This window comes from Zingiber officinale, chromosome 5A, assembly GCF_018446385.1.
Source record: "Zingiber officinale cultivar Zhangliang chromosome 5A, Zo_v1.1, whole genome shotgun sequence".
Taxonomy (NCBI): Eukaryota; Viridiplantae; Streptophyta; class Magnoliopsida; order Zingiberales; family Zingiberaceae; genus Zingiber; species Zingiber officinale.
The window spans coordinates 49166334-49178561 of NC_055994.1; the positions used below are offsets into that span (position 1 = coordinate 49166334).

A 12228-nucleotide genomic window follows, 5' to 3' on the forward strand; every position below is an offset into this window, starting at 1 on the left:
GACGAAGATGTGCAACCATATCGTAAGCACCCATCAACTCATGTTGCTTCTGAAGCTCAGAGTTCATGGTTGCGAGCATTAGACAGGACACATCTAATGCGTCATCTTGATGCTTCTTGTAAGCATCCCGGTCAGCTCGCGTGGCAGTGGTAGGAGGAGCCTCCAGAATGGGCTGCTCCAAAACGTACAGTTTACGTTCCTGAGTGAGAACTATTCTCAAGTTCCTGTACCAGTCCAGGAAATTCGCTCCGTTGAGCTTGTCCTTCTCAAGGACTGATCGCAGGGAGAAGGAATTCGTGTTCGACGTCATGGTTATCTACAACAGAAAATTTGCAGAAATAAATATCATATTCTTTAAAAAATCATTTAATTAGGCCTTTAATTAAATGATGCTCCCACTGAATTCTATAATTCTTGTGGGACAAGATCCACATCATACTAACCCTTGAGTTAGCTTTGGCTAATACGCCCAAGGCTTAGTATGATCGGTAGGTAACGATTACCAATTACATCTCTATGCAACTCTTGTTTATAGAATTAATATTCACATTTATATTAAAACTCGAGTTAGCTTTGGCTAATACGCCCGAGAGTTAATATAAACTTGATTTTGTCCTACCTTTCCAACTATTGGAAGAATGCCTATAGTTGACTCGATCCAACCGAGTAACTAGGAATATTCAATCTAATTGAGTTTGTATTCACCCATGCGTTGATAGGCGGGACCAAGATTGTCCCTCCGTACCCTACCAAGATAATATGTATTGCTCTGCTTTGGCAGATTCAACAATACATGTGATCGAGGTAGTGATAGGTATCAGGCACGGTTAGGCATTAGAGTTGAGTCGATTGAGATCTAATCTAATCGAAAAGGATGCATCTTGTGCACAACTTAGATCTAATCTAATCGCAAGGGTGCATCATGTGCACGACTTAGATCTAATCTAATCGTAAGGCACTAATTAATTAACTACTTATTAAATATGCATTACATACACAAGCAATTTATTAATCTATTTGTGATTTAGTCATGGCCCTACTACGATCTTCTCAAGCCAATGAGAAGATCGATTGGTCAATCTAGGGTCAACAGCTTCTCCAAGCTCCTCCCTTTGACCACCTTGTGTTGCTCGTGCCCGCCTCGGAACTCCGTCTCGTGTGGACCCTCCACCGCTCCAATTTGTACATTACAATTTGAAACTCGAGTTACATTCGAGTCTAAATCTAATTTACAACCAGAATAAGAGAAAGGCACGACGCGCAGGCTATGGAAAAAAAATAAAAATACAGCACACACAATCATATGACGGCATGCAGGCCGTATTATGAATTACAACACAAATCCAATCTTATTGGGTATTTTGGGCCATGACTATCACAAATTAATATATAATTCAAAATTATATATTTTTCAAAATTTTTCTGTAATTTTAAAAATAATTTTTACAATTTTTATGAGTAAAATTTCCAAGCAGTCCCGTTTAGCGGTTTCGGGCGCAATCGCGGAACGGATCCCCTTGCGGGGCCAGAGGCAGCGCCCCTACCCGCGATCTAACCATCGCGAGGGTTCCTTTGTGATCCAACAGCGCCTAAACCCGCTGTCCCAAAACGATTTGGGTCGAGACATTGCCGTTTCGGAAAAATCTTCCCGGCGGGTTCGTTTTTAGCGATTTCGGGTGCAATCGCGAAGCAAATTCCCTTGCGGGGTTAGGAGCAATGCCCCTACCCACGATCTAACCATCGTGAGTTGCTCCTTTGCGATCTAATGGCACCCGACCCCGCTGTCCCAAACGGATTTGGGGCAAAACGAAGTCGTTTAAAAGAGAACTTTTTGGTCGCCGAAGCCTACAAGTGCCGAGACACTTGTGCTTCGCTTCTACGGAAAAATTACTCATAAAAACTCTAAAAACTTGAATACATGAATCAACTTGAGTCCAACTCAATTAGCCCAATTTGGATTACTCTTAATCCAATATGATTCATCAAATGAATCTAATCCTCTTGGTTCATCATATGAACCAAATCTCCATCTAATTGTCCTTAGTGTGTGACCCTATAGGTTCTTGTAATGTTGGCAATGCCCTAAACCCATTTAGGAGCATAAGTAATGAGCGGTATCTAGCAACACATCATTACTATCCAAGTTACAAGAATGTCGAGATCCGACATCACCTTGTGACTACTAATTGTGACTCCTCACAAAATATGTGACATTGTCCTTCTATCCTAGACATCTAGATTGATCAATATGAGGCATAGACCATGTCATCCTCTAATCAATCTAAATCTTGAACTCCAAGTAGACTCACTCGATCAAATGAGCTCAACATCTCATGTTGACTCATTTGGGCATGGCCATGCACTTAGTGGTCTCACTCTATCAAGAATACCAATGTCGCTCCCGTCATATGGGAGGGATAGATCCCATCTACATCACTCACATCCCTCTACATAATTCGTTATATACCCAGTAATCGCCTTTATAGTCCACCCAATTACGGGTGACGTTTGACGAAACCAAAGTACATAACTCCTTATGTAGGGATCCATGGTGACTTCAGGTCTAAGGACTAATAGTCATACTAATAGTCACATGAGAAAGTATATGACACTCATATAACGATCCATGATACTTTCTCATGGCGGGTCATTCAGTATACATTCTCCAATGTATACCCATGTGTCAACATGATATCTCTATATCCATGACTTGTGAGATCAAGTCATCGAGCTGACCTACATGCTAGTCTTATTGCATTAACATTGTCCCTGAATGTTAATACTCGACTAGGAATGATTTAGAGTAGTGTTCCCTATATCATCTCACTATCGATTCAACTAATCGATTGATATAGGTATGAACCTTCTACTCTAGGACGTTACTATACTTATTTTATCTGGCACTAATACAAATAAGCATAATAACCAAAAACCAAATGCCTTAATATATATACATGAATATAATATACATGAGTTCATACAATCATCAAATGATTGGCTCTAGGGCTCCAACTAACAACTTTCTCATGTGGCTATTAGTATGACTACTAGTTCTTAGACCTGAAGTCACCATAGATCCCTACATAAGGAGTTATGTACTTTGGTTTCGTCAAACGTCACCCGTAACTGGGTGGACTATAAAGGCGATTACTGGCTATATAACAAATTATGCATAGGGATGTGAGTGATGTAGATGGGATCTATCCCTCCTATATGACGGGAGAGACATCGGTATTCTTGATAGAGTGAGACCACGAAGTGCATGGCCATGCCCAAATGAGTCAATATAGGATATTGAGCTCATTTGATTTAGTGAGTCTACTTGGAGTTCAAGATTTAGATTGGTCAGAGGATGACACGGTCTATGCCTCACATTGACCAATCTAGATGTCTAGGATAGAAGGACACTTGTCATATATTGTGAGGAGTCACAATTAGTAGTCACAAGGTGATGTTGGATCTCAACATTCTTGTAACTTGGGTAGTAATGATGTGTTGCTAGATACCGCTCATTACTTATGCTCCTAAATGAGTTTAGGGCATTGCCAACGTTACAAGAACCTATAGGGTCACACACTTAGGACAATTTGATGGAGATTAGGTTCATATGATGAACCAAGAGGATTAGATTCATTTGATGAATCAAATTGGATTAAGAGTAATCCTAATTGGGCTAACGTGAGTTGGACTCAAGTGGATTCATGTATTCAATGAGTCTAATTTAGATTATGACTCATTAAATCAACTAAATTTAATGAATTAGATTCATTATATTAAGTTAGCTTGAATCAAATGGTTAGATTAGATCAACCATGGAAGAGATTTGGTCAAGTTTGACTTGACTTGAGAGGAAGATTAAAAGTCAAGTTTTACTTGACTTTATGCCACCTCATTGGTGAGTTGGCATTGATGTGGACCAATGATGTTACTCCACATCATCATGGGTGTCAGCTCATGGAAGTTACAAAGCCATTTTCTTTAATAGCTTCACATTAATTGCACTTAATGCAATTTTTGGGAGTTACACAATTTGAAGTGGCCGACCACTTTTGAATGGGAATCAAATTGATTTTCCTCATTCAAGTGCATAATTCCTTCTTCTTCCTCTTGGAGCTCTCTTCCTCTCCCTCTCCTCTTCTTGCCGTGACCTATCAAGGTGCTAGCACACCTTTGTTTAGGTCTTCTCCACCTAAGTTGTCCGTGTGGATACTTCTAGAGGAGTATCTATCTTGATACTCTTGAGATCCAGCACCGTTTGGACGAGCGGGAATGCGAAGGGCTTCGCTTCAAAGGTATAACTCTTTTCATGTAGATCTAGGAGTAGATCTAAGGAGAAACTCGTACTCGTAATTTTGTTTTAAATCTTTTCTTCGCACGAGATCCGTTGGCTAGGGTGATTAGGGATTTCCGCGACGTGAAAACGCGGTTTTCGTGGCCCGAAAAATCCAACAATACAAATATCACCCATCTCAAATATACGCAGCCACAAATTCTGTACATGTACATTTGAAAGAAATATTTCTAATCAAATATGTCATACCAATCAATAGCATATTAGCATCTACTGAATTTCCATTCAGTAACTTGCTATCTTCTCTAACTTCTAAACTTTCCATCTTTTTTCCTTGGCACTTAATGGCAGCAATGGCTGGGAGCCACCAGAATATTCAGGTATTTCTGCACAAGAATATGAGATATATGTATATATAAATCGGTAATATAAGAAAATATAGATAAGACGGTCAAAGTAGAGGACAAATATGCACCTGACAATTTATTGTCGATGAAGAATACCACTAAATTTACTATATTCCTTTAAGAATGTGGAGCACAAATTAATTCACTTGCTAACATGAAAACCTGAAAGATATAAAAGAAAATAGCCGGATCTCATTCAACCTACCACGTGACAAATTAATTGCTTACGGGATGCAATTATAAGCAAACTTTGAATGAGGGCAATGACCCAAGCAAAAAACTTAATACAGTTGCAGTTATGCAAACCAAGGCCCTGTTGCTTGAGTAATGGTACATATTTCTTATGTACAACATTCCACAACTACTTTGAAAAAAAAATCTGAGCATTATGATGATGGAGACAACAATAACAAAAATGGATAGAAAGAAAGGAAATATAAAATTTTAGATTTAAATTGAATGTATACATATTTTTGTATCAAAGAACAAATAAACGTGCATGCTTCACTCTATTATATATTAACCATGAATTAATATTAAACTAGGGCCTTTATTAGTTAACATGCCTAAGGTCAATATATCTATATCTTTAAATGTACCAAAGGTATATTTACAATGTCGAATAATCTGTTATCATTCCTATGTTGTCACCAAAATAAAAAACCTATATTAAAAATAAGGCACATGAAGCATATAGCCTTTTGAATATGTTAATAACTAGAGAAATCAAGTAGAAAAAAAAAATAGAAAGGGTCCAATCAAAACAGTAAGATATATGTTTTAGTGAGCAACAATGGATGAAAACATAGTCCTTTATCAAATATTTTGCAAATTATTAATGAAATTCCAAGCTTATCCGCAATATTATATATATCTAAGGAACTTACTTTGACAACAATATAAAATCAAACTCATTGATAGAAAATATTACATTTATCTTCAGAAACAATTACTTTGTGCTCTTATGAATTTAAGCATAACAAATATTGGATTTGAATAAGCATAATAAATGTACTAAAATGTACCTTCCCAGCTTCGACCTCAGTGACATCAGAACCAACCGATAGTATCTATTAACAAAATAATTGCATTGAGTAACAAACTTAGCATCTTGTTGAATTTACAGAAGAAATTTGATGGTGGTTTCTCTTTCTCCTAAATTCCACGTACCTATGGCACAACCTAACAACTATACCCTAGACATAAAAAAGAGACAATTAAGACAATTATGCGTTCGTCAACATAATCAAATCGGGAAGTTTGTAGAAATATTCTGAAAGAAGACACAATTTTTGAGTTCAAACCAAGGGTTTACGGATTAAATTGTCATTCTTGTTAAAACTACTTGTCATCCCTATCTAAAGTTCAATCTTCATCTTCGATGTAAGGAAAAATTAAGAACACAAATTATTATCATAGAGAATGATGACACCAAAGCTTGTAGTAGCTTAAACAACGGGAACAAAAATAAAAACCATAGAAACGAAGAGAAAAAACCTCAGGAAGCTCCTCCAGATGAATGAGGGCCCGATCATCTTGCAATGCTACTTGAAATCGAGGGAAAAATCATAAAGGAAGTGAGTTTCCGATGGGGAGAAACGATTAAAGAGGGAGAGGGAGAGACCTTTGAGATTTCCCATTTGACGAGGTAGGAAGGAAGGCTCTAGTGGAGGAAAGAGGCGAAAATGGAGGCAAAGTGCGAGCGTAAGAGGGGTGAAAGAAAGGCTTGTTGGCGGAGAGAGGAGAGAAGATGCCATGGACCATGGTCGAAAGTTGAAAAGCTCAAACCTAGAGACGATAAGATGGAACGAGATCACCATATCTCTTGAGGCATTTGGTGACATAATGCAAGGGAAGAAGGGGGTGGGAGAGGGAAGAAACCTAGCAGCGCCATGCAAAGAGGAAAGGAAAAGAACACGAAGATCACGTGGATGGAAAGTGATTGGGAAAGGTCTAATTGATTTTAATTATCAAGACAAGTGGAAAAATTATAAATCAGTTCAATTTATTGTTGAAGGAGAAAAATAATTTAACTAAAGCAAACTTATTACTTCAGTACATAGGTATATCAATTTTAATTTATGACTTATTACTTCATCAAATAAATATTACGAAATAAAATATCAAATAAATTATAAGTAATATTTATATTTTTTAACCTATGAAGTCTAAAATGATATTTACTGTATCAAATTTAATACCGAATTAATTATCATATATTACTTCATAATTACTAATTATCGAAGTAAACTATGGCGAAGTCTATTCACAAAATTCACATAGTGGAGGAAAAGAATGGGGAACAAAGTGGATGAACATTTTACTCTTGTTGATGTGATTCTCTGTCTTTTTTTTTTTGGCCAAAGGAGTATAAGGGTTGACATCCTTTATTGCTTTGAATGACTGATTAATGGTCATTCATTATTTCTAATTGCTTGGTCGTATGCCAACAACCAACCATTAAGATTTGCCATTAATTACCAATAGTTTTAATCTAGCACATTAATGCATCTCTTATGCACTTTAGCATATAGCAAAATGAATTTGGGAGGCAAAATATAAATTTATCAGTTTATCAGCAAAATGAATTTGGGAGGCAAAATATAGATTGATCAACTTTGATAAATTTTGTGCTTATCAATCTGACGACGATCACAGATTAAGGTTACATACGAGTCACCTTGATTAAATACAATTCGGATCCTACATTTACATCTTGTGTAGGTACAAGCGTCATATACGTTCACAACATCATAGCTACAATGCACCCAACTCGGTGCACCTGAGTGGGTCAAAATGCACCTGAACAAATACAAAATATATTCTATACGAGACTAATAATCCATTCACAATGAAATTTCTTCGCCCCGTCAATTTTTTTCATTCATATTTTCGAACAGGACGTCGGCAATTTTCTTCTCCTTTATTATTTCTTTTCTTCCCTTCTACCGTCATGATCAACTTCACGAAATTCCTTTTACAAGTTTTTTCACACATAACTAGCTTTGATGAATGCAATATATCAGTTAAAAAAGCTCAAATGTTGAGATAAATTTGCAGATTGTTAACGAGGCGGAGTGCGGGAAGTGCCGAAACGTCTGGGCAACATGCTGCAACAGCTCTCCATATCGACAGGGAAACGGCGACCATTTTGGTCGCTGGAGAGCAGTAAGCCGCTTAGCCGGGAAGGCCTCGAGCTTCGACTGACATGCTGCAACAGCTCTCTCCTCTTCGCCCACACAATATCTTTTAATTACTTTTTCATTTTTTAACCTGTATTGTTTTTAAGGCACTGTGCATATCAAATTAATTACTTAATTGCCTAAATGCACCTGGCCCTTAATCAACGGCAAGACAAGCATAAAGATAGTAATTCTGGTCTATCAAAATTACTTCATCCAATTCAAAATTTCTCCCGACGGACAATTGTTTCCGAGTTATTTGTGGTTATGAATGAGTCTGTCACCGGGGGTTTCTTTTTTTAGCGCTTGAGATGTGTCTTTTAGTGCGTTGCCTGAAGCATATTGCCGTGCCCCAATTTTAAACGTTCCTCGTTTCTTCATCGTTGGTCGTCTCAGACCAGCTCTGTTTTCTCAACGAAGAAGATGGAGCTCGGTTTGAAGGTGAATCAGGCCACCGCCAAGCTAGAACCCTTTTTGATTGCCCAAAATAAAGTGGCACGGAAGCCCGCCACCGAGACGAACAACGCTGCATGCCTTTCCCTGCCGAGGAGTTTAAGAAAGCGAGCAATTAAGGTGGGCCGAATTAGAGTTGTACAGGACGAGGCAGTTGTGGCAGAAAAAAGAATGAAGTCAACAAAATTGAGCAAGGTGTCTCTCGTGAATCTTTTGACTAACAAAACGAAAATTTACGTAGGATTTATTTTTCTAGAAACAGCTAGTTCTTAATCGTATACACTAGTTTCCTTAATTACTTGCCCTCTCTGAACAACTCTTAGAGCGTACGTGTTAATGCGTTAATGACAACATATTACTTGTTTTTTTTTTTATTTTTTTTTTATTTTAATCTGTACTCATTAATATATTCAAAGAATTGAACACGACTATAGTAATAAAAAAATTTATCATGTTGATATTAATAGAATTGAACACGACTATAGTAATAAAAAAATATACAAGTATGAACGATATTGTGGATACTCTTATGCTTCCACCTAGCGTAGTTGATATTTATAGGAGTATTTATTCTAATAAATGTTAGGATAAATTTTTAATTAATATAAAATGTCTTATTGTCTAATCTTCTCCCTGCAAAGGACGATCATACTTAATAACATGGGATAAACGATCGCTCTAATAATTCTAGTTATTCCTAAATTAATTAACGGTCTTTTTGCTTCAGGTCAATCCACCTCGACCTCGACCTCCCATCTTCGTTGGTCTACCGTTGGACGTTGTCTCCGATTTGAACATCGTGAATCACGACAAGGCAATCGAAGCTGGCCTTTGCGCCCTCTCCCTCCTTGGCGTCCATGGGGTAGACCTCCCCATCTCATGGGGCATCGCCACCGACAATGGTTGGTCCTCCTACCTTGCCATTGCTGCCATGGCCCGAGACGCCGGACTCCGCCTCCGCGTTTCTCTCAACCTCCATGGCCACGAGCACCCTAACCTCCCGCTGCCAAAATATGTTTCTCGCGCAGCTCACAGTGACCCAGACATCTTCTTTACTGATTTATCGAGCAACCGCTACCATGATTGCCTCTCCTTCTCCGTTGATGACCTTCCTGTCCTCGGCGGTAGGACTCCGATGGAAGTCTATGAGGAGTTCTTTCATAACTTCCGCCACGCATTCTCCGATTTCTTTGATTCCACAATTACGGTAAGAGAACACGCTTTCTTAATCACTTTCTTTCGAAGCATGGTAAAAATGACACTTAATTTAACAGGACATAACTGTTGGCCTTGGACCCAATGGCGAACTTCGATACCCTTCTTTCCCGCCACCGAGCAACAACCGACCAATCATTGGTGTAGGAGAGTTCCAATGTTACGATAAGTACATGCTGGCAGACCTAAAGCGGCATGCCGAGGATGTATGCCAACCCTTTTGGGGCCTCGGAGGCCCTCATGACGCGCCCCGGTACAATGCATCGCCTAACTTAGGCAACAATTTCTTCAAGGAGAGGAATGGATCCTGGGAGACTCCCTATGGCCAATTCTTCCTTTCATGGTACTCCGGGATACTCCTTTCTCATGGTGATCGCTTGCTCTCAGTCGCATCAAATGCCCTTGGCGATTTGCCTACACCCATGTGTGCCAAGGTGCCTTTTGTTCACTGGTGGCACAACACCCGATCGCGTCCATCTCAATTGACCGCTGGACTCTACAACACTCACGGCAGAGACGGCTACGAGAGCATCGCATCCATTTTTGCAAAACATTCTTGCAAAATGATCATTCCGGGTATTGAACTCTCAGATCGAGACCAACATCAAGAACTCCAGTCTAGCCCGGAGTCGTTGTTTTCTCAGATAGTAACGGCATGCAAGAAGCATGGAGTGAGAGTTGTTGGCGAGAACTCTTCTCTCATCAGAGTTGGTGGTAATGGATTTAATAGGATTAAGAAGAATTTATTCGACAACAATATGAGACTAGACTCGTTAACTTACCATAGGATGGGCGTAGAGTTATTCTGTCCAGAGAATTGGCCCTTGTTTACAGAGTTCGTTAGGAGCATGGTGCAACCAAAATGGGACTCAGATGATAAACCAAACAACGAAGAAGCATTCTCAATCATTGCTTCAGAGCTTGGGAATGACCAAGAGATGCAGAGAGTATGAGAGTTGTATTCGATAAATTATGGTGTAAAATTTTACTATGTCATTGGCAGAGTTCGGATTCAAGGATCACCTTATCCTTTTTGTGGAGTGATGATTAAGATCATAGTGCTTCGCAGTTTATAGCCACCAAACATTAATTTTGATTTTTTAAAGTTCTTGTTAGGATTGGTGATGGTACGGCGCACAATGGAAGACCGGGGATAGTGTGGGGCCAATAGTCAAGGTGATGTTAGGATCAAAGTCAAGAGGAGGTGACAGACAAGGTCAGAAGGTGCGTGTCCGAATGGACTGCTTCCCCCGGATTGGACACGCCTCGCCTTAGGGTCGCTGATCTTAGTTCACAGTTGACTGACCCTTAAAGCCGGTCGGATCTTCTGAGACTTAGCTCTCCGTGTCTCGTGGTTACTGCTCTTGGTTCACAGTCGGCTAGGCCTCAGTGTCGGTCGGACCCTAAGGTTCAACCCCTCATTTCTCATGGATATGACTCCCAGTCTAGTACTGGTTGAAACCTAGGGCCGAAGTCTTTACTTCTCAAGGGCATGACTCCCAATTTACTCCTGGTCGGCCCTTGCATCAGTCAGACCCCAAGGGCTCAGCCCCTCACTTCTCATGGACACGGCTCCCAGTCTACTCCCGATCGGCCCAGTGTCGGTTGGACCCCCAAGGCTCAACCCCTCACTTCTCATGGACATGACTCCCAGTCTACTCCCGGACGACCTCAATACCGGTCGGACCCTCGGGACTCACCCCCTCACTTCTTATGGGCATGACTCCTAGTCTACTCCCGATCGACCCTATTGTTGGTCGCAGGGCTAAACTCCTCACATCTCATGGGCATGACTGACTCCTAGTCTACTCCTGGTCGACCCTCGCGCCAGTCGGACCTCTAGGGCTCAGCCCCTCACTTCTCATGGATGCGGCTCCCAGTGTACTCTAGGTCGACGCCAATGCCTGTTGAATCTCCATGACTCAGCTTCTTGCTTCTTAGGGATGTGGCTCCCAACCTACACCCAGTTGACCCCAGTGTCCGTTGGACTATCGCCAGGAGACAACACTATTAGGAAACCACAACCACCTGTTAAAGAATAATGGCTATTCGTTAGAGAATATTTTGATAATTTATAACATGCATGCTACGGAACCTTTCTCTACCCATTGAAAATTCATCGTACATCATCCATCACCCCGATATAATCTAACATCAGACATTCCCTGAGCCATATTATTGTAAAGGTTATGAGATACAATAAAAGGGGGGAATTCTCTTCATTGGCAAAGTATATGCGTATGCACGGATCTACTATGGTTTTACTCTTCATCTTTTTCCAGCACTTTTCGTGCTGCTCTCGTTTTGATTTAAGCCTTGGAGTGCTTGTGCTAGGTGTTGGTCCCTTGCCCACCGGCTAAAGGAGGGTGAATAGTCTGCAAAATAAAAAAAACCCTTCTCAACTTTATAGCTATATAAATATAAGCACTTGTACAAAAGAAAACTAATTAAAGAAAGAAGAGGCTCAGAGAATTTACTTGGTTACAACCGAGGAGGTTGTTAATCCAAGGAAGATGAAAAGCTCACTAAATAATCTCCTTACGGCGGATAAGCCTCTTGCAATAATTAACGCACTCAATTACAAGACAAGACTAAAGAATAATCAATTACAAGTGTTGTTGTCACCTTTTGGGATCAAGGTTATATTTATAGCCCTGGTCAGGGCGCCTGGAAGGGTTCC

At 39.9% G+C, this 12228-nt stretch overlaps 1 protein-coding gene across 1 annotated transcript; it reads left to right on the top strand.

The window, feature by feature from the left end:
* Positions 1-4644: 4644 nt before the first annotated feature.
* On the top strand, positions 4645-10501 carry LOC121979557 (inactive beta-amylase 9-like). The gene is made up of 5 exons (XM_042531555.1): positions 4645-4671; positions 7759-7866; positions 8277-8453; positions 9061-9540; positions 9608-10501. Exons 1-5 carry the CDS (start codon positions 4645-4647, stop codon positions 10499-10501), a joined length of 1686 nt encoding a protein of 561 aa, XP_042387489.1.
* The last annotated feature ends 1727 nt before the right edge of the window (positions 10502-12228 follow it).

Excerpts from the sequence above, each read along its gene's own strand:
- LOC121979557 (XM_042531555.1), top strand. The coding sequence starts at position 4,645 with ATGGCTGGGAGCCACCAGAATATTCAG. Across the intron at positions 7,867-8,276 it reads ATTTTGGTCGCTGGAGAGCA|ACCAGCTCTGTTTTCTCAAC; the intron begins GTAAGCCGCTTA and ends TGGTCGTCTCAG. Across the intron at positions 9,541-9,607 it reads TCTTTGATTCCACAATTACG|GACATAACTGTTGGCCTTGG; the intron begins GTAAGAGAACAC and ends TTAATTTAACAG.